General features: G+C 40.4%; 1 protein-coding gene across 4 annotated transcripts in view; it reads right to left on the bottom strand.

The window, feature by feature from the left end:
- MAP3K4 (mitogen-activated protein kinase kinase kinase 4) overlaps window positions 1-20,182 on the bottom strand; it is a 109,203-nt gene that overhangs the window by 17,160 nt on the left and 71,861 nt on the right. For 2 of the 4 annotated variants that reach the window (XM_024747942.1, XM_024747945.1), the window contains exons 6-17: window positions 18,660-18,817; window positions 14,895-15,011; window positions 13,324-13,423; window positions 13,140-13,223; window positions 11,450-11,716; window positions 9,955-10,104; window positions 7,815-7,976; window positions 7,190-7,323; window positions 6,575-6,653; window positions 5,683-5,761; window positions 2,367-2,463; window positions 1,410-1,553 (exon numbers count right to left, since the gene is read on the bottom strand). In XM_024747942.1, coding sequence (XP_024603710.1) covers window positions 1,410-1,553; window positions 2,367-2,463; window positions 5,683-5,761; window positions 6,575-6,653; window positions 7,190-7,323; window positions 7,815-7,976; window positions 9,955-10,104; window positions 11,450-11,716; window positions 13,140-13,223; window positions 13,324-13,423; window positions 14,895-15,011; window positions 18,660-18,817 — 1,571 coding nt within the window. The remainder of the gene's footprint in view (window positions 1-1,409; window positions 1,554-2,366; window positions 2,464-5,682; window positions 5,762-6,574; window positions 6,654-7,189; window positions 7,324-7,814; window positions 7,977-9,954; window positions 10,105-11,449; window positions 11,717-13,139; window positions 13,224-13,323; window positions 13,424-14,894; window positions 15,012-18,659; window positions 18,818-20,182) is intronic. The other 2 variants (XM_024747943.1, XM_024747944.1) reach the window with 2 other exon arrangements.

Genomic DNA, 20,182 nt, shown 5'->3' with positions numbered 1-20,182 from the left:
AGAAACTACGTAATGCAAAGCCTGGGGGACAAAACGCGGGGAGAGGCCGACTGCAGGTATTTTAACTTCTATACTCAGGTACATTTAACGCACACACCACCAACGTATAAAAGCCTCAACCAGAGTTCACGAAACCTCCTGTTCTGGAGAAACTGCGTGTGAACCAGTCCCGGCTGAGTGTTCTCCTCAACTATGACTGCCTTTTAGGGCACATCGCTTCCCTTACTGCATTAAGAATAAAGACAGTTTCAACCCCCCGCAGGGACATGAAGCACATGTGGAAATGTCTGCCGTGAAATGTTCTAAACGTGAGAAGCAGAGGGTAAGTGGGAATCTGTTCAACGTTAATTGTTAATTTTCTTAGTGGACTGCTTAAGCTGTAAAGTACTTCAGCATTTTCTTTAGGTTATAGACAGTTGCTAAAAATTAGGAATATTAATTATTTTAGTGAATGAGAAAAATGGAACTATCTGTAGAAATTTTAGACTGTTATAAACTAAGTCTAAAAATATTTTAGTCTATTCGAAATCTAAAAGCATGTGTCATGTTTCTGCCAACATACTAATATTTTTTCTTAGGAGCAGGACACAGAGCTCTGAGTTCTCTCAAAATTTCATCTTTTCTGGTCAGCTTTGTTCGACTCTATCATCATCCTTATGGGAAGATGGGAATAGTGACGGTGCCCATTCTACCAGGCACAAGGGGGGAATTAAGAGCCACCAAATGTCCTTTCTCCATTAAGCATATGAGACCTTGATGAAATCCTCTACCCTCCCTGCCCCCCGCCCAAGAAAAACCCAGCCAGAATGGGAAGAACTGCCGCAGCCTCAGTACTTCTACAAAAGACTTCATGCCAGAGACTTAAATTTTTCCGGAGCCTGCCAGACATCTGACAGCTCTCTCCAGTAATGATCTAGTCTCCATATGAGATATAAACCACATGAGCTCATTTTTCCACTACTATAAACCACTTCTAATCAACAACTGTATAAATTAGGAAACCGAGTGAGAAAAGTAATCCTCTTAGAAAAACAAATCACCACCTAATGGTATTACCTAGAAGTCACCTTTGAGCGACTCCTCAGAAACTCCTCAGGAAAGGCGCTGTTTGCCAAGACTCTCCTATCAGTGGACCGGGCCCTTTCCCCTGACACTCTCTTCATGGTTATTATGAGCAGAGACTCTGGCCGTTTCGGTTAACGTTTGTGCCAAAGAAGCGTAAACATCAGGCAGATTACCGACTTGTGCTGGAGCCTTGGGACCACGACCCCCCACGGAGGGCCCCTGCGCGTCACACACCGCGGGGAAGCAGGCCCCACGTGTCCCGGGACACATCCCCGAAGCTGAGGTCACGGCGGCCGCGCACCCGGGGGCGGGGGGCGGAGACGTGGCGCTGGTCGGGAGACTACCTGGTCTCATGGGCACTGCTGATGGGTTTGGGTGGCGCAGAGTCGCTGCCGGAGGGGCCGGGGCGACCGCTGGCGGCGGTGGCAGTGACAGTGGCAGCGGCGGGGCTGCTGAGGCTCCGCGTGTCCGCAGGCACGCTCCGGGTGCTGGGAGGAGAAGAAGAGCTTCAGGAACACAGGTGAGACAGCAGACGGGCTCTCACGTGGTTTCCATTAAAAATAGAGTCGGGTGAGGAAGCCAAAAATAATTTTCAAATATAAAATGCAAACTGTTCTTTGAGATTCAGGTCTAGGTATGAAAAAGAAAAATAACTAATTTCGAACTAATTATTTTCAACAATAATTGTGGTCCTTTCCTAGCAAGTAATGTAAAAAAAATAAACTTTTAAAAACTGATTATACAGGGGAGAAAAGATGCTCACTACTTCAAGATGCAGAAATGCCACCACATTCAAAGTAAGTATTTTGAATGTACTAGAGTTTCCGAACTCACTTTAGAATTTAAGTTGCTTCGTAGTTACATACACACATAAAAGTCAAGACTGGAAGGATCACTCCAGTTTTTTCTCCACTTTTAAAATGACATTTAGTTCCTTTTCTCAAATGTTCACCATGCTATGCACACTCAAATTTGTTTTCCTAAAGTTATTTTTCAAAGAAAGGAAAAGAAAGAATTATTCCAAAGCTGGAAAGCATTTAGTAGCTTGAGGTTATAAATAAGCTGAGAAACTAAGTTATCTTGAAAGGTGCAAGTCTGTTTTAAACTTGCAGGTCTTCTTTTGTAACTAAGGCACTGTGGTACGTCTTCAAGATAACGAAAATAAGCGCTTTTTAAAATGTATAAACAAGAACACAGAAAACAGTATTTGGTATCAGAGCAAGCATCAGCAGCTCCTAGAGCGTCAGCACGCACATCAGAGAAGAACCCATAGAGCAAACAACTAGACAAGCACCAAATACCTGAATCCCTCTGGAGTTGGGATAATCAGATGCGGGTTAGGAGGGTCGCTATGGCATCGTGGTACCTTCACAGGACGGGGGCTGTTCCGATGAATGGCTGCCAGTGAAAAGAGCGACAAACGCAACTTGTTAAGGGGTCAGCAGGAAACTGTAAAACCAGGCAATTCAGTGGAAATGGGAGGTGGCTTATTTTTGCTGGTGATCAAAATAAAACCATTTATATAAGTAAGAAAATCGTACTACATACACAAATGCGGGGAAAGTGTCACTTTTTGAAAGTTAATAAAATTATATTACACATTTTAGAGACAGATGAAAATGTGATTTCTGTGGCATTTCTCCACTAAAAGGTTCCTTATGTTGTCTGAACTTTTAAAAAGATTCTGGTCAGGGGTGATACTTCAATAGGTCCTGAGTTGGGGAGAGGTCACTGTCATTTTCCTGAGTACTGGGAGTTTTATTTAATTCCTTTAAACCAAATCAGGAGGACGGACACTGGTTTAAATTGATTATTCTTTTCAGAACATGTTTTCTTCTCTTCTTCTTTTAAATATTCTGGTAGAAGGTAAATATGGATAAGATTTAAAACAAAATTTTAAAACTAGATACAATTTTAACCAAAATTTAAAAAGAGACCTTACCTAGCAATTACAAAAATGCTGACAATTCTACTTCCCCAATGACTAAATGTAACTAGTCATGGATATGATATATTTTGTCTATTTCTCCCTAACATGTTTTCCTCTGATTTTTAACTTTGTTTTAACCCTCCCTAGTTTTTTTTTAAATGTCATATTTTCTCTTCACGTTAATAATTTTAGTCTACATATACATGTTTTATTCTAAATATGTTTATCCTAAATGAAAATACTTCTTCATGGTTTTTGTTTACTTTTAATAACACTACACAGGAGAGAGAGGAGTACCAAAAACGCAGAGATCTGAAGGGAAAACTTGCAAAACAAAAATCAAGTAATTGTTATGAAGAAACCCAGGCAATTTGTATCTCTGGCTCATTATCTCAACTACCACAACCTTAAATGGAAGTAATTCAATAGGAAATTCAAAGGCAAAAAGAAAAAACAAAAACCATTTGGTGAGAATGCTGGTGTCTCTAATGCAGCAAACGTACTGAGAACTACTGAGTCAAAAATTACTACAAAATTTTCCCATGAAGGTATAAAAATAAAGACATTCTGTTAAAACACACACACCCAAGTTTAACACTCTTCATTCATGAAACAGAACATTTCTTTTAAGAGTATGTATATCTAACTGTTACAAAGCTGTGCTACTTCATTGAAAAGAAAATCCAAACGGCCAATCAACATAAAATAGATGCTCAAATTTCACTAGTGGTGAACATTTATCATAGAGATGTTTTTCATGGCAAAACTAACCAAACAAATAAGGAAATGGTGGAAAGAATTGTAGAATAACCACAATGGACACAATGTAGCCACTAAAGAGAATGAATTGGATCTATACTTGTTGACATGGAGGGATTTCTACAATTGTCAGAGATTAATATCCAATGTGATCCAATTTTTATACAGTAAATGGCAGGAAAAAAAACAATGGCATCTGTGCTTGCATGATTATATGGGCATAAAGAAAGGTGTAGTAGAATGCATCCGTGTAATTATATGAGTATACAGAAAATATAGAAGGTTCTATACCAGACTCTTACCATCCGCTTACAATGACAGAGTATCTATCTACCCATCCTTATGAGGGTAGAGCAGAAGGAGAGAAAAGAGTAAGCAGCAACGACAACAATGTGCTCTCACTTTCATTGATTTCTCTAGTAAGGAAAGAGCACAAAACCAAATGATGACTCCTGCCATGTGTAGAACGCTACAATTTACAAAATGTCATTACATTATTGAACCCCCATTAGCATCTGATTTTAAGCATTAGTAGGGGAGGCGCAAAGATGTTCAGTGAGCAGCCCCAGGTCACTCAACTGCCAGGCAACCTGGCTCTCCGTCCAGTGCAGTTTCCACCAACCCAGTGGCTGCGAGGACGAAGGCCAAGTCGTGCCCACAGAGAGTGCTGCGAACCGACTGTCCCGCCCGCAGTGTGGGGCCAGGCAGAGTCAGCGGCTCACATGCTAGCAGTGACTACCTGTGGACTACGTGGGTATGAGGTTTTTTTCCCTTTGTAATATTTTTCTACATGTATGTTTACTACATACATTTTCTACGTTGTAATTTTTTTCTACAATGAAAACGATTCCTTATGTAATAAAATACTTCAAAGAGGTAATTTTTACTGATTATTTATCATTTTTCTTAGAGAAATATTTTGGGAAATCAGAAACTCAAAGTATTTATGATACTACGCTTAATCAAAAGATTGATGAGAATATAGCACGTTTTATATAAAATGTTCAAATAGTTTTATAAATGATAACTTTCATTTCATTAGCAGCCTTGGGAGAAAAAGAGGTATAAACTGGGCGAATTTTAAAGATAAAGAAATCAAGCGTTAAGTCCTGGTCTACTAAACTTTCAGTCGCTAGCAAGTACCCTTTAAGATACAGCTGCTGCTCAATCTACCATTCATGAATTATTTTCTTTTGTGTAAATGAAATGTTTAAAATTTCTAAGTTTTCATTTTTGGTTGTTTATTACATATAAATATAGTTTTGCTTTGGTTTACTATCTCAAGAATAGGGTAAGACAGCCGTTTTCTGATACATATTTTGTTTTAAAGTTTCAACATACACTGTAAAGCTACGTATCAACTGGAACTGAAAACTGTAATTTAAGTATATTATAGCAGAACTTAACTTTTTTCTTTTTTTAAGTAACACCAAATAGGAATTGGGGGGAGCAATTAGGAATTCTCTACGTTAGTGAGGAATGGGTACTTTGGAAAGCCGTGAAGAAAACACTCATTCTCCTTCAAAAGGTGAGAAAGGAAGAGCAGAACAATTACACTCACCCACCTGCAGCAAGAAAGGCCTTGCTTCTTAGCAGACAACTATTTCTCTAAGTCTCTCCTCCCCAGGGGAAAAGAACTTAGGGAGGGGAGAACAGAATGAGAGTGTCGGTGTAACAAGAAAAAACCTGTAGTTTAATACTGTGGGCAAGCGTAGACCACCTTGTGCTTGCATTTTAATCTTCCTGTTAAATTCAGCAAGACTACTGTGGAGTTCTCTGTGTATACACCTCATTCCTGTAACTTTCATTGTCATTTTCCTGAATATTCTTAGAGAACCTCTATAGCATTTTAAATAACTGCAATGATGAGACAATGTGCTCACCCAAACCAGGAGGTTCTAGGAGAGACGCTCTAACTGTTTTCTTACCAAGGTACAAACCTGTAATAGGACTGTGCGGCTTTCCTATTACATGGCCAATGCATTCATTCATCAGGGCTTGTAAACTCTAGAAACCAAAGGAAATGGAAAAGGAAAAGAGAAAGAATGTACACTCAATTATATAAGTCGCACAAATTAGGCTTTCGGTATATTTAAAAGAAAACAGGCTATCCTTAAGTAAATATTTTCAAAGTTAGTTTAAAAGAAAATAGGTATAAACATAAATCGTACATAATTTAAGATTATATACAATTCCACTTTTTATCAGCTCCCCATAATGCAATGATGTACACAAGCAAAGGAGTCCCGTAATCTCCTCTACTATTTGGAGGCTAAAATGAGTGAATTCACATTTGAACATCTTTCTGATCTGATGGAATTTATCTGGATACTGGTGATAATATTTAACATTTGCCGTTATGCTCTATAATGACGCACACTGGACTTGCCTGGCGGTCCAGTGGCTAAAACTCTGTGCTTCCACTGCAGCGGGCGTGGGTTCAACTCCTGGTTGGGGAACTGAGATCCCGCGTGCTGCACGGCGACTAACACTGAAGTGAAACAGCTATTCCTTGCTCTTCATGGAGCTGCTAAAAAGCAGCGGCACTTTACAAAATACAAAACCGACACGTGTTTTGTAAGTGCCAGGCTGCACGAACAACCGTACACTGACATGGTCAGCTGGACAACATTGTTATAAAAAGAGCACTGAACGTCCTACTCGGCTATTAGCGCTTTAACCTCTCGGCATTATCATGACAATTACGTGAAAATATTTCAGAACCGCTTTTAAATTAATAAAAAGATACACAATCAGAAATAGAGAGTGATCAAATTATTTGGGTTTTTTTAAGGAAAAACACTTTAGAATATCCCATACCAGGAAGTCATCTTCTGGTAAAGCTGAAATGAAAGCAGGTTCAATGGCTTGCAGGAAGTCAAAACCTTGAGTTGCCCACCTGTCACGAGGAAAAGTTCAAGAGTCACAAAACAATCAAACAAACGCCATAGTCATTTTAGTCTATACAATCCTGAAAAGTAATCTGATTGGAAAATTACCATCTAGGACAAAACACATTTGTGTCTCTGTCATCTGCCTCGTGTTGAGTAAGTGTACATCATGTTTTGAGAAAGACAAATAGCTTTTTAGTAAAGGAACAGGTTACCAATTTCTTTTCCATTTACACTAAATAAGAGGCATAAATTTCATGAAGGAGAAAAGAAGATTAGCAATCAGGAAGACCTGTCCAGGGAGAATGTGAACTGCTTAAAGATAACTCATTTTGGAACAATTACAAAAGAAAAAGTTTTCCAAGAGTTATGGGGGTTTCTATGTAAATAGGTTTGTTTTTTAAAAAAGGAAGAAAAAAACTGATCACCAAAGAGTTCAAAATGCTTTTTGTGTCATCTGCTCAGAAATCCCGCATAAAATATATGAATGAAGTATCAGCAACCCCACATGGCTCATGAAGGAGCCATCCTACGTGGTCATTACCTGGGTCTTGTCCCTCTACCACTCTCACATTTAGTCAGGACGTAATTCATCCACTTCCGGGCAAAGCTTATATACTTGTCTCCTATCTTCTGTCTAAACTCGCCAGACATCAAACGAACGACTTCTTTATGATACTGTAAGAAGGTTTCACTTATATCAAGATTAAGAAGAAAACCATTACACAAATACCTAAACACTATAATGCTGTTTAAATGCCATTTTTCTAAAAACGGAAAGCAAAAGCCAATGAACTTTACATATTCTAAAAAGAGTGTGAAGAGTTATAGAGAAAATAATGTCTTAAAATGCAATTTCACAAATGTCTTCCTCATAAGTTGAAATTAAGAATATGCTTTTATGATATTAAACATCTCTTCAAGAAGGTTTTTAAATGTAAGTGGATAGCTGTTAACACAAAATAAAAACTGAGTAAATATCTGACAGTTTAAAAGTAACCCAGCATTTCTGATATTCAGCAGGGATGTAAGATGACACTCTTGACTAAGCTGTGATTACAATAATGAGATCATGAGATTTGCTGTACAAGATTCCTAACGCTTTCTGTAAGTAAGTTACAAAGCAATCGCAAAATTGTACTGTGTTTTTCCTCTTATTTTGTACCTACCTCGAACCCAAAATTGTACCCTTGAATCATGGCTTCTCGATAATACTGCTGCAACGTAGCAGACTCAGATTCATCAACTTCGGCGTCAAATTCTGAAGTGAACATGTGGTCCACCCGGTCAATGGCATCACTTATTCTGTTGCAAAGTTCTAATGCATCATTCTAAAGAATCCCAAACCATAATTAATCCAAAGTGAAACAAATCACACAATACTTATTGTATTTTAGAGGAAGATTTCTTTCATCATCACACAGACATTGACCATTGTAATATATTCCAGTCATATTTATTTTGGTTATTCAAAAGGAATGACCAAAAATAGAAAAAAAATTAGTATTTTCATTTTTATTTGTATTAGGTATTCTTAAAAACTTATGAAATACAAGAGGAAAACAGTCCATTTAAAATGTGATGCCTAATTACAAGGTGGTCTTTGAATAGATGCTTACAGCTTCGATATTTCTGCCTATCAACCACCAGTTGTTTTCTCCCCTCGGTGGTTGCTCAAGTGTAAGTACGGTTTCAATTCCACAGAGTGAACTATGATTTCTAAATGACCTCCACAGTGTTATTAGTCGTACTGTCCTTCTTATCCCCCTGCTCAGGGGTTCTCAACCGAGACCAATGTTACCACCCCAGGGGACACTGGCAACGTCTGGAGATATTTCTGGTTGTCCAAACATGGGGTGGGGGGGTGTTGTGAAATCTACTGGCATCTACTGTGCAGAGGCCAGGGATGCTGCCAGACATCTTACAACACACAGGGCAGCTCCCCCAAACTAAGAATTATTGACTGACCTAAAATGTCACCAGTATGGGGGTTGAGAAACCCTGCCCTAGCTCAAGCTTTGTTGTCTTCCCTAATTAATAGTACAACAGCTCCAAATTGGGTTCCCTTTCTACCCACCCTTAAACACACACATTATGTACACGTCTCTATCAGGTAGTTCCTCTACATAGTATTCCAAAATATTCTTCCAAAATCTTTGACAATTCTCTGGGGCTTAGAAGATGACATCCAAAATCTCTCAACAGCCTGATTTTTGCCCACCTGATTTTACTAACCTCCTCTCTCACTACTTTCCACTGTATACACCAAGATCCAAGCAAATCAGACTGCTTGATATTCAGTGAGCCTTCTCATAACCCTGATCCTCAGACACCAATGCCCAAATGTTTCTCTTATTGGTCCCTTCCCAATTTGCATCTTTTGAAATACTCCCAAGCTGAAATGCCTCCATGGCAGCAATTCCCAGATGCTACTAGGAGGATCTAATCTCTCCCTCCTCTGTACTTTAGTGTGACAGTTTAGATCCTTAAGGCTACAAATTCCTTAAGCTCAAGAATAATCAATATCTTATATAATTTTGTACTCTCCAGAATTCATTAACTCAAACTAAAAGAAAAAACAAAAGTCCCCTGCCCTGGTATCTGAGTGGGGTGACAATCTGTAAGAAAGAATGTTTATAGACAAATAAGACAAATCAGATTGACAAAAGGAAAACAAACGTTTATCAAAACTACTTGTAATTTCAAGAAGTCCTTCTTCTTCAAGAAGTCAAGCCTTAATGTGACTGAGAAGACTGATGGGCTGCGGGAAAGTGTGCATGAGACCAAGACTGATAAATGGACTGCAAAATAGGAAGCAGGTGAGAATGGGAAATAATGGCAGAGAACGCAAGGCTCTGCCTTGGCATGAACTTGAAGGCCTTTCTGCCTGTCTGCAACTAGCTTTCTCAATTAATTTGACTGAATGAAAGAATAAATAACTCTTCTTTTAAATTACATATTTTTGACTTAAGGTGCCTCTAGTAAATACTGGTAATTGCTAAAGGAGAAATAAACTTGGATTAGGAATGAGGAGATCTAAAAGTCCAATACTAACCAACCACGTGACCATTAAGAAGTCACGTGACGATTCAAATTTTTATCCTCTCCAATTCTAATGTTACACAGTTCCAAGAAAGAGCCAGGAAATTTTTAACTTAGACATGGGGAAAATGGGAAGAGAGGGAGAGTGGGGAGGACACTGTAAGAGTTCAAGTCCCTGGAGTGACTTAAATTATGACAAACTGATTCTTCCCTAGCATTACGCCAAAGGTAAATAAATTAGTTACGGTAGAGTTGATGGTGAGATACCTTCAGCTGCTGCAAAGCTCTGGCGATGACGGGCTGACTGGATGTCTGCTCCTGGCGTAGCGTCATGAGTCCTTCGGTGGACTGCTGGAAAGTTTTTCTGTGAATTATGAGATGCGCAGACTCCATGACAACTAGTAAAAGATTATCCACCTGGGAGGAAAAGCAAGCACAGGGCTTAAACACAGACCCACTTAGTTTTCCACTCTAGTTCAACCCCCAGTCCCAAAACAAGACCAACCTCAGGGCCACCAGGCCAGCAACCATCTGACCAGAAAGTGGCTGTCAAGCACAGCTGCTCCCATGGAGCAGCACACTGCAGGGGGCACTGACGGTTCTGATCTCCAGCGCAATGGGGAGGAGTCCCACGGAATTATGTGGGTATGAAGTCTTTGAAGAATGCTAGAACTCCAAGAAATTCATTACTCCTGGAGCAGAGTGTGTGCCTGTGTGTGTGTTGAAGCAGCATGTGGAGACAGAAAATGCAGGAATAAGAGTGGGATGAGATGAGGGGCCTTGCATGAAACAGAAATCAAGACTTTATTATTTGTATTCTTGAAGTGATGGTCATTGCAGTATTTTGAGTAGACCTGTGATGAGATGTATGAATTATAAGGATCATTCTGGAAGTACCAAAACAAGCAAACAAATACAGAATTGGAGGGAGGGAAGGCGAGGGCTGAAGCAAGGAGGGCCCTGCAACAGTCCAGGAAAGGGATGATAAGGTCTGACCGCGGCAGCTGCTCTGGGGATGCAGAGAAAGGCTCTTTTACTAGAAAGGCTTCGGTGCTGGGGCTAGTGACTAAGTGGAAGTGGGGGGGGAGGCTGAAATTATATGAACCGTCACATCCTGGTTTAAACAACTGAGTGGACAGAGCACCAGTCACTGAGACAGGGAATACAAGAGAGAAGGCAGAGCTGAGGGGACAGTTGGCCAGGGTGCCCAGCTCTGGTCTGGCTGAGTTCGAGGTACACGTGTGAACTCACCACCGCCGTTCCAGAGCTGCACACAGAGGCATGGGGAGGCTTCTTACAGTTTGAATTACTGAGTTACCCAGATTGTCATGGGATCCCTGTTACGTAGGCAGGTGAAAACCCTGACTACAAAAATGAAAACTTAAGTAGCCAGCAAATCAGAGTACTTGGAGAACTGGGATTTCTGGAACTACAAGTTAAAGGAGTAGATAACTCCTTTCAGGTCACGGGTGGTTGGATCTAACTACATACATGGCTGCAGTAAGGAAAGATATAAATAAAACTTTTCAAATATTTTGCTATAACTGAACATACTTAAAGAATTTGCCCGAATATTTTAGTACAATAATGCTACAAAACTATACATCAAGGTCTATTTTGGGGAAGTGGATACTTGAGACTGCTTAAACCAATCATTCATGAGCTGCTAACAATTCCTTTTTCCTAAAAGTATTTTAAGTAAGCAATACTGCTTCCAGGCAGGGTGGGGAACGGTGGGGCAGGGACTGGGAGTGAGACAGACCTGCATGCTTCTCAAGGTATCAATAGTCTCCACCTGAGGCACAATTTTGACAGGCTGTGCCTCCCACGTGGCCCAGCTGCCATCTGAGTCCTGAGCGCGGTCACTATGTTTGGTTAGAAGCAGATAGGCGTCAATTAGTACTTCATATGAGTCTTTCGAGCAGTCCTTTCCTGCGGCTGCATTGAGTAACTGCAAAATAATACTCTTCTCCTCAGCAAGGGTGTCTGGAACAAACACCTGCAAGTTTTCTAAGCCAGGAATTTGTACCTGGAAAAGAAACAATCCAAAATCTTGAATTAAAGAACATAGTATATTATAGAAATGTTATTTGAAAAACAAAACAAAACAAAAAAAAACCTAGAAAAAGTCAAGTGGGTTTGGGCAAGGAGATGTGGGAAAGGCATTAATTAGAGCTATGAAGGGAACGGCAAGTCCCGTCGTCCCTGGGCATCCACGGAGGCCTGGTTCCGGGACCCCCTCGGATACCAAAATCTGTGGATGCTCAAGTCCCTTATATAAAGTGGCGTAGTATTTGCACGGAACCTATACACAACCTCCCGTATACTTCAAATCATCTCTGGATTACTTATAATACCAAATACAATGTGAATGCTAGGTAAACAGTCGCCAGCACGTTGCAAATTCAAGTTTTGCTTTTTGAAACTTTCAGGAATGTTCTTTTCCTAACTATTTTCAATTTGCAGTTAGTTGAATCAGCGACTGCAGAACCCGCAGATACGGAGAGCCGACTGTAACCCACTCAGTTCAGTGTGACTGGAGGAGGGAGAGTGTGACTACACTGGGGGAGAGGCTTGGTAAAGTTTCTCCGCATACAGGGAATCCTCCAGTTTCTTTATTTTCAACAACAAAGAGAACACTCATCAGGGGAAGAATGTCAGCCTGAAACAACCTCAGTGAATGCCACTGCAGTGCAGCTTTTATGCAAGACTGCTCCCGCAGAGCAATGCCCTGCAGTGGGCACTGGTGGCTAGGGTCTTCGGCACCAGGAGCAGAATCCCAGGGGAGCATATGCCGCACGACGTCTTTGAAACAGAAAGTCACCTGACTCAGTGAAAGGCAAAAGATGTTAATACAGATCCACTAATTATTCTTGACGGGGGCACCGTAAAAAGCCTTTTAAAGATCACTGGAACAAGGGGTACATATGTGATTACGTTGTGCAAGTCACACATAAACACATGTGGGATATAACTTCCCGTGACATCATACACAGATTCTGAAAGTACTAAGCTCAAACAGCTTAAATGGGAGCAAACACGGTGACTCAAAAAGTGGGTCTAGCGATGGCCAGGACACTGACGTCAAAGATTCACGTAGAAAATCTGAATTGTTTTAGGAAATGTGAGGGTGAAAAAGCAATTACTTAAAAGCAACACATTACTTTATAGACATTATTTTAAATATATATGTGTAACTAATTTGATAAATTATACTGTATGAGTAAATGTTTGGGGTTTTTCTTCCGTATTCTTAAAACAAGTTAGTAAGTCAAGTATGAAAAACTTTTTCTAATTGTTGCATTGGGAAATTATGGGACAGCCTTAAAACTGGGGTCCACATATGGACCGCAAAGCCCAGAATATTTACTATCTAGACCTTTAAGAAAAAGTCTGTCTGTTTTAGAGTAAAGTAAGAAAGGTAAAATAATTACGCCACCTTAAATACATACCTTAACGTACTGTTTTGATTTCAGGACATCCAGAAGGTCTCTAACTGGGGCTGAAAGTATGAACTCTGCAGCTATTTCCAGGTCCTAGGATCACAGTTACAAAGAAACTTCTTTAGGGTTAGCTTTTTAAAAAATAAAAGAAAAGTAAGAAAAAAATAATAATTAATCAGGATTGCTAACTCACCTTTCTCAGCATTTTAGCAAATCCAAGTGCTTTGGAGGCTCTTTCTCTAGCCTCGTGAAAGAGCTCCTTCAGTGCTCGACTGATCTCTATAACAGATCTCCTGCCAAGTTGATTGAAATCCAGTTAGAATACATTACGGTATGCCAAGAAATACACAACAATACAGATGAAGCAAATTCCAAATCACGTTAATAAAGACCGAAGATTTTAGAAGCTAGCAATTGTTGGGAATGGATTCATAATATTCAAAACCTTGCTCCCCACAGCTTTCTAGAAAGTACTTGTATTTTTTAAATAAGGAAGGCACACTTAATAACCTCCAAATAAGAGTATGCTCAATCTTCTAAAGGCTTCATTAGGATAATTCTTGGAGTTTGAAATAAGTTCTTGACTCCCAGCTCATAATCTAACTAAAAAGGAATATATATATATACATAATAGTAATGAACCAGCAAACGTTTAACAACCTGCTCCCCCCAAAATATTGTCTTGTGTGGTGTTTGCTGATTTTCATGGTGTGAATACTCCCGTCACAGCTGTTTTCAATCCACCAACAGGACATCACTGAGCTATGACTTGGGAAGGGATGTGCACAAGGCCCGTGGCCTCTCTGCAGCCAGGACAAGTCCGCCCCACAAATCACTGCACGTGGACCCACGTCTAGATCCATCCCTAGTAAACAATCAGGGCATCATCAGACCCATTCTCTACTTCACCGTCTTAATTCTTGAATTCTCGTCTTTTGAATCTTCCATGTTTGCGTCCAAAACTGCAAGACCTTCTACAAACTAATTCACCCCATTTCTCAGCTATTAGGTATTTTCCCAGGTGAGAGCCTATGTGGTCACTTCTTTCTCTAATCCTGGCATAAAGACATCCCAGTGTTCTGAAACCCAAAAATGTGTTTTTTATCAAATTTTGGAAAGTGAGAGAAAACATCTCTGGAGAAGTTAGTTCTGCCTGAGCACTTCCTAATGTTGACTCATAGGGTATTGCTGATAACTGGCCACTAAATAGCTATATGAGTATTACATATGCCACAAAAACAGCACTTTGACATGGTTCATCCTCAATGCCATCTGCACAGAGTTGGAGGAAATGTAGTAGGTGTGCAAGCCATGGTTTCGGGTTCTCAAGCTTAGAGTTCAACAGAAGGGATAAGCTTAGTATAAAAACAATAAAAATGTACCAAATATCAATTAAATGTATTCATGGACTGCTACAGAGTCTTTAAAGGACAGAAACAATTATTTAATTAAAGACATTCCAGAACATGTGAACGAATTCTACCCTACTCATTTTTAGTCAACTTAAACAACATTTTCTCAAAGGACACTGTTTTTATTAGGCTAAATAAAAATCACCTTCAAAGACAATTTTACATAAAACCATAACTAAGGGATCATATAAAAAGACAATACAGTAGTAAGAAATAAATCCCTTTATGTCTACTACCCAAGTTCTTCAAGTCTGACATGATTTGGTTTCAACAAGGCTCATTTCAGGCTCATTACCAAGAATAAAACTACATGAAATAAAAAATGGGAGAGGAAAGAAAATGCAACTTCAACCTTATTTCATCTGAAGCACTGCTATCATCGGCACTGGTCCAGAACTCTGCACAGCTCTCCTGTAAGCCGGATTCTAGAAAGCTTCCTGTAGATTTCAGCAGCATTCCTGCAATGTCACTAAGGGAACAAAAACAACAAAAGTAAACCAGAGAAGAAAAACTGTCCTCACTCATTCTAATTCTTGAATGAGAAACTCAAAGATTCAGCTATTATTTTAATAGTTTAAAAATCAGTGACAGTGGGCTCCCCTGGTGGCGCAGTGGTTGAGAGTCCGCCTGCCGATGCAGGGGACACGGGTTCGTGCCCTGGTCCGGGAAGATCCCACATGCCACGGAACGGCTGGGCCCGTGAGCCATGGCCGCCGAGCCTGCGCGTCCGGAGCCTGTGCTCCGCGACGGGAGAGGCCATGACAGTGAGAGGCCCGCGTACTGGGTACCCAAAAAAAAAAAAAAAAAAAAAAAAAAAAAATCAGTGACAGTGAGAATTTTCTTTTAATATAAAATCACGATTGATATGAAACAAGTAGAAATCTCTAGTATGGAATGTATGTACCTTTGTTCTACAACCAGTTTTTCATTATAAACCTTAAAATCTTAAATAACATTCACAGTAGCTATGTAATTATCACACAAATGTTATTTTCATCTTAAACAAATGTTCAAAATGGTGTAAAATGGCCTCAAATATATATCTACAACAAAATATTTTTTAAAAGCTTAATGAACTAAACGATGGCATAAGAAATAAAGTGAATTCCTTAAATGCAATTGTTTTTAAAAACTTCCCTCACAGTTAGCTTTCACAGTCAATAAACATGAACCACTCTAACCAGCTGATGCTTCTCGTCAAGTATACAATCTAAATACTAGGGTTAAAATGCAAACCCAAGCGTACAAAATCAATCTAAATGAGTTTAGTAAAAACTCAACAGCTTACTGGCTTCTATGATGAAAAGGAGCTTATAACCTAGTAAAACAGAGCAGGTGAGTCTACAACCAACATCGGATGGGGCAGACGGTAACTGCTACGGGAGCTGTCTGAGGGGCGAGATCAAACCCAGCTGAAGGTATGAGTTCAATGGGCCTTGCAGGCAATGCAGAGCTGTAGCAACTACAGCAGTGGGAAGAGCGGCTCTGACAGGAAGAGAATGGAGGAGGGGGAAGGAAAGTCCAGGAAGAACAGTAAATATGATCAAAGGGCATGATGATGTGTTAAGCAAGAGGCATGTTTGTGAAAAGAAACTGTCAACCTGGAAAGAGCAGAGGAGGGGGAAATGAGACCAGGAGGGTAACCGGGCCGTGCTGTGGAAGGCCCTGGATGTCACGTAACTGTGTGATCGTCCTTTGGTAGGCAAACAGGGTGGGCTTTAAAAATAACCGAGTGGGAAAATGTCCTGATTGGAAACATGCTTTTAAGAGCAGTAGTATACAAGGATATTCAGCATCAATTTATTCAACAAATATTCAGTATCTGTTATGGAGTAAGCAGTACTGAACAAAACAGATAAAATCCCTCCAGTGAATGGAGAAAAATAAATAAATAAAATTTAAAAAAATATATATACAGTATTTCAGACACTGATAAGTTCTATGGAGAGAAATGAAACAGGGAAGAAAGCTAAGGTGTACTTGCAGGTAGGAATTTCAACTTTTAATATGCAGAAGGTAACACGTGGCCAAAGACCTACAGGAAGTGGGGAAATGAGTCATGGAAATAACTGGTGAAGAGCAGTCCCAGTAGAGGGACCAGCAAGTGCAAAGAGCCTGAGGACAGAGAAGGCCCAGCCTATGAAAAACAGGAAGGAATCTCCTGTGGCTGCAGAGTAAGCACAGGAGAACCCAGGAGGTGAGGACAAAGATTTACTGAAAAGTCAGACTGTACCAGGCCTTATGGGCCATTGTTTAGGCATTCTCACTTTCATTTGAGTAAGGAGGAGAGGCACTGGCATATTTGGAGCACAGGTAAAAATGGTCTGATGTACATTTTAACAAGATCACTGAGAACAAACCATAGAAGATGAAGGGCAGAAGCAGAGAGACTACTTAAGAGAGCTACTACAGCAACACAAGAAAAAACAGTCTGGGAAGAGGGGAAACAGGCAGTGGTGAGCAGAGGTCAGATTCTGGATGTATTCTGAAGGGACAGCCACATGGAATTAGAGGCGGTGTGTGAGAGAAAGAAAGGAGTCAGGGTTAATGTCAAGACTGACCGAACCTGGGAGAAACAGTGTATGAAGCAGAATGATGCACTAACACAGCAAACGCCCAGAACTAGAACAGTGCAGGTGGACAGTCCCAAAGCAGAGGCAACGCAAAAGCTCTGGAGCTTCTCAGAACGCGCATATGAAGTTGAAGGCCAGAAACTGCACTGAAAGGAACCTGAAGGACAAGCAAAAGATAAAAACAAAAAGACTGACAGGGTACAAGGTAAGGGTACAAAGAAATTATATAACAAGAATTGGTAGAGAAATGAAACAGTAACCTTGTAAAAAATTTTCCTTGACAAAGCTTGACAGCCTGAGAACACAAGATGCAAACAGAAGAAATTACAGGCAAAGCAGAACAATGGAAAATTAAGAGGGGGAGAGATGCTGAAAATGGTAGTGACTGCATTTCTTCATAAGGCTGACTATGAGAACCAATCTGAATAGGAAAACAGGACAGACTGCGAACCTCGGCCTGAAGGACTGGATGAGTCCTGAGACAAGAGCAAGTTCACTGTTCACTCAAAATAAAGACAGAGGAAAACATAAAAAGAACTGGTGGTTAGGGCAGAAAAGTGAATACAACATCCTGAGATGCTGAGCATGGAACAAAGACCATCCGAGTGAGGACAATGAGTTTCTGAAGTGAGAAGAGAACTCTGTAAAAGGTGAAGTCCTAAAGAGTGCACGTAAAGGGAGGGGAAGGAAACATGAGCTGGGTATAAAAGAACTCATAAAATGGAAATGAAGAAATAAAATGGCTGATGGGGCAAGTGAGAGAAGGCAGCACCAAAGAACTGCAGCAGAGTTTAGAGCCAAGGAAAGGCCTGGTCCTCAGTCAGTCGGCAGGGGAGTGGCCCCCAGCAAACACCACGCACCCCACATTCAACATTCAGGTGCCTGTACTCGAGAAGATACATTCATTTCCTAGAACAGACAGACCAGTGAGCACTCCCCCCTCCCTAATGCTTTTCCTTGGTTTATGTTTCAATTCTTTCACCATATGTAAATACCCAGTTTATAAAGAGATTCTGTGATTAGTACTACATTCCCCAAACAGTATCAGTGAAAATACGTACTTGTTAGGCTTTGGAAGTGCCCGCCAAGACCGATACAAAAGGTCTACAGGTCTACTCCACTTGTCAGAGGCCTTAAATTCTCCTCCTTTTGTATAACCAAGAGGGTGTATTCTAAGGCAGGATTTCTCAACTTCAAAACTGACATTTTGGGTGGATAATTTTTGTTTGGGGGGGCTGTCCTGTGTCCTGCGCATTGTAATACGTTTGGCAGCATCCCTGGCCTGTTCCCACTAGATGCCAGTAGTCCCTCCCAGTCAGTACAATCAGAACTGTTTCCAGACACTGCCACATGTCCCCAGGGGGCAAATCACCCCTGGCCGAGAACCACTGCTCTAAGGATAACAAAACTTGGGAGAGGGGCACACAAAAGATATGAATGATTATCATTTTCACGTAACTAAACATTCAAACATGTAGAATAGAACTGGTGAGCGAACCAGGAGTACAAGTGAGAAAGGAAGACAGGCGTATAAGGATTCCTACCAGAAAAGTTTTCCAGCCTGTGCTTCTCCTCCCCGGATGTAATGGATTATCTCTTTGGTGAAATTCCATTCTTCTTCTAACAGATTCTTTAAACTATGAGATGCCTGAGGTAATTGCTGTAGCATTTGGATCCAGCTTCTCATGTAATCAAAATATACCTTAAAATACAAAAATGTAAAAGGAGATATTTGAGAATAGAATTCAACAACCTGCAACTTTCATCTCTGTTAACATGAAAGCTATAAATCAGAAGGGCGAGTGGAAGAGGGACCACTGAGGCATGACGCTCTGAGAGAAGCGAGATTCTACATCGCTGCTAACTGATGTCTAAATGGCATTTTTCTTTAACTGTATAACTCAACTCCTCAGCAATTTGACACAGTATTCACAATTGCTGCAAGTTACTAAGAAAATAACTACAATATTCGCACTGTATAGAAAAGTACGATCAAGTTAAAAAAATCAAAATAGCATACAGAAATTTTCATTATTAATATATTGTGAATAACATTACTATAAGAGGTTGGGACCTTTATTTCTTTAATTACTTATTTTAACTTTAGATGGTATCTTACGTGTTAAGAGGAGGAAATGAGCACACTTCTTCCCACTATACCTTCCCGACATCCAGATGTTCGTGATATAATTTTTCAAGGTTTATGACATATAGATTACGACCTATAACCATAATACCCAATCTTTCTAAGGTGGGGTTTATGCCCACCACAAGTCCTCTACAACAGCTTTCCCAGTCCTAAATTCTTATCTTGATTTATCTGTTGCTTAGCAGGGTTTTACTATCAAGGAGATTTTCTCAAGACAGGTTAACAATTGTTATATTATGAAACATCACTGTTTGTGGATTCTTTTACTGAAAGGATAACTTGACTGGGTATAAAATACTTAAGTTACACATTCTCTCCCTCAGAACCTTGAAGACATTACTCCACTGCCTTCTAACGCAGTGTGTCCTGTTAGCACAACGAAAACTGATGCCACTCATCACCACTCTCTCGGCTCCCCGAAGGTGGCTTCCTTTCCCTGCTTAGATGTTTACAGGACCCTTTCTCTAGTCTTGGATTTCAATTATTTCACCAGGCTACATCTTAGGGTTCACTGAAATGAATATTTTCTGAGACCCAACAATAACTTTCAGTAGGCAAAAATCTGGGGTCTTTATTTTAAGAAAACTGCCAATTATCTTTGGATAATTCCGGGTCCTCCTCCATCCAGGCTGTGCAGCATGAATCTCCAGTCCTGGGTCCACTATGAATACAGCTGTGTGTGTGGAACCTGCAACTTATGGGTCTATGACCATCTCGTCCAAATGAAACAAGTCTTTCGTACAGCGGGCCCAGGACCTCCCTTTCCATTCCTGGAATGCTCCTTCACCTCCTTGGCTTCCCTGAAACCTGGCTGTCCTGAGAGCTGCACTTCTCCCTGACAGCCCTCTCAAGGGACAACTATCTTACAGTATATCTCAAGGGCTGCAAACAGTCGGCATCCTCGTGCACCCCACTGCT

Source organism: Neophocaena asiaeorientalis, unplaced genomic scaffold, assembly GCF_003031525.2.
Source record: "Neophocaena asiaeorientalis asiaeorientalis breed wild unplaced genomic scaffold, Neophocaena_asiaeorientalis_V1.1 scaffold123, whole genome shotgun sequence".
In the NCBI taxonomy this organism is placed as follows: domain Eukaryota; kingdom Metazoa; phylum Chordata; class Mammalia; order Artiodactyla; family Phocoenidae; genus Neophocaena; species Neophocaena asiaeorientalis.
Note: the sequence above shows the minus strand (reverse complement) of the source record. Positions and strands in the feature narration are given on the sequence as shown.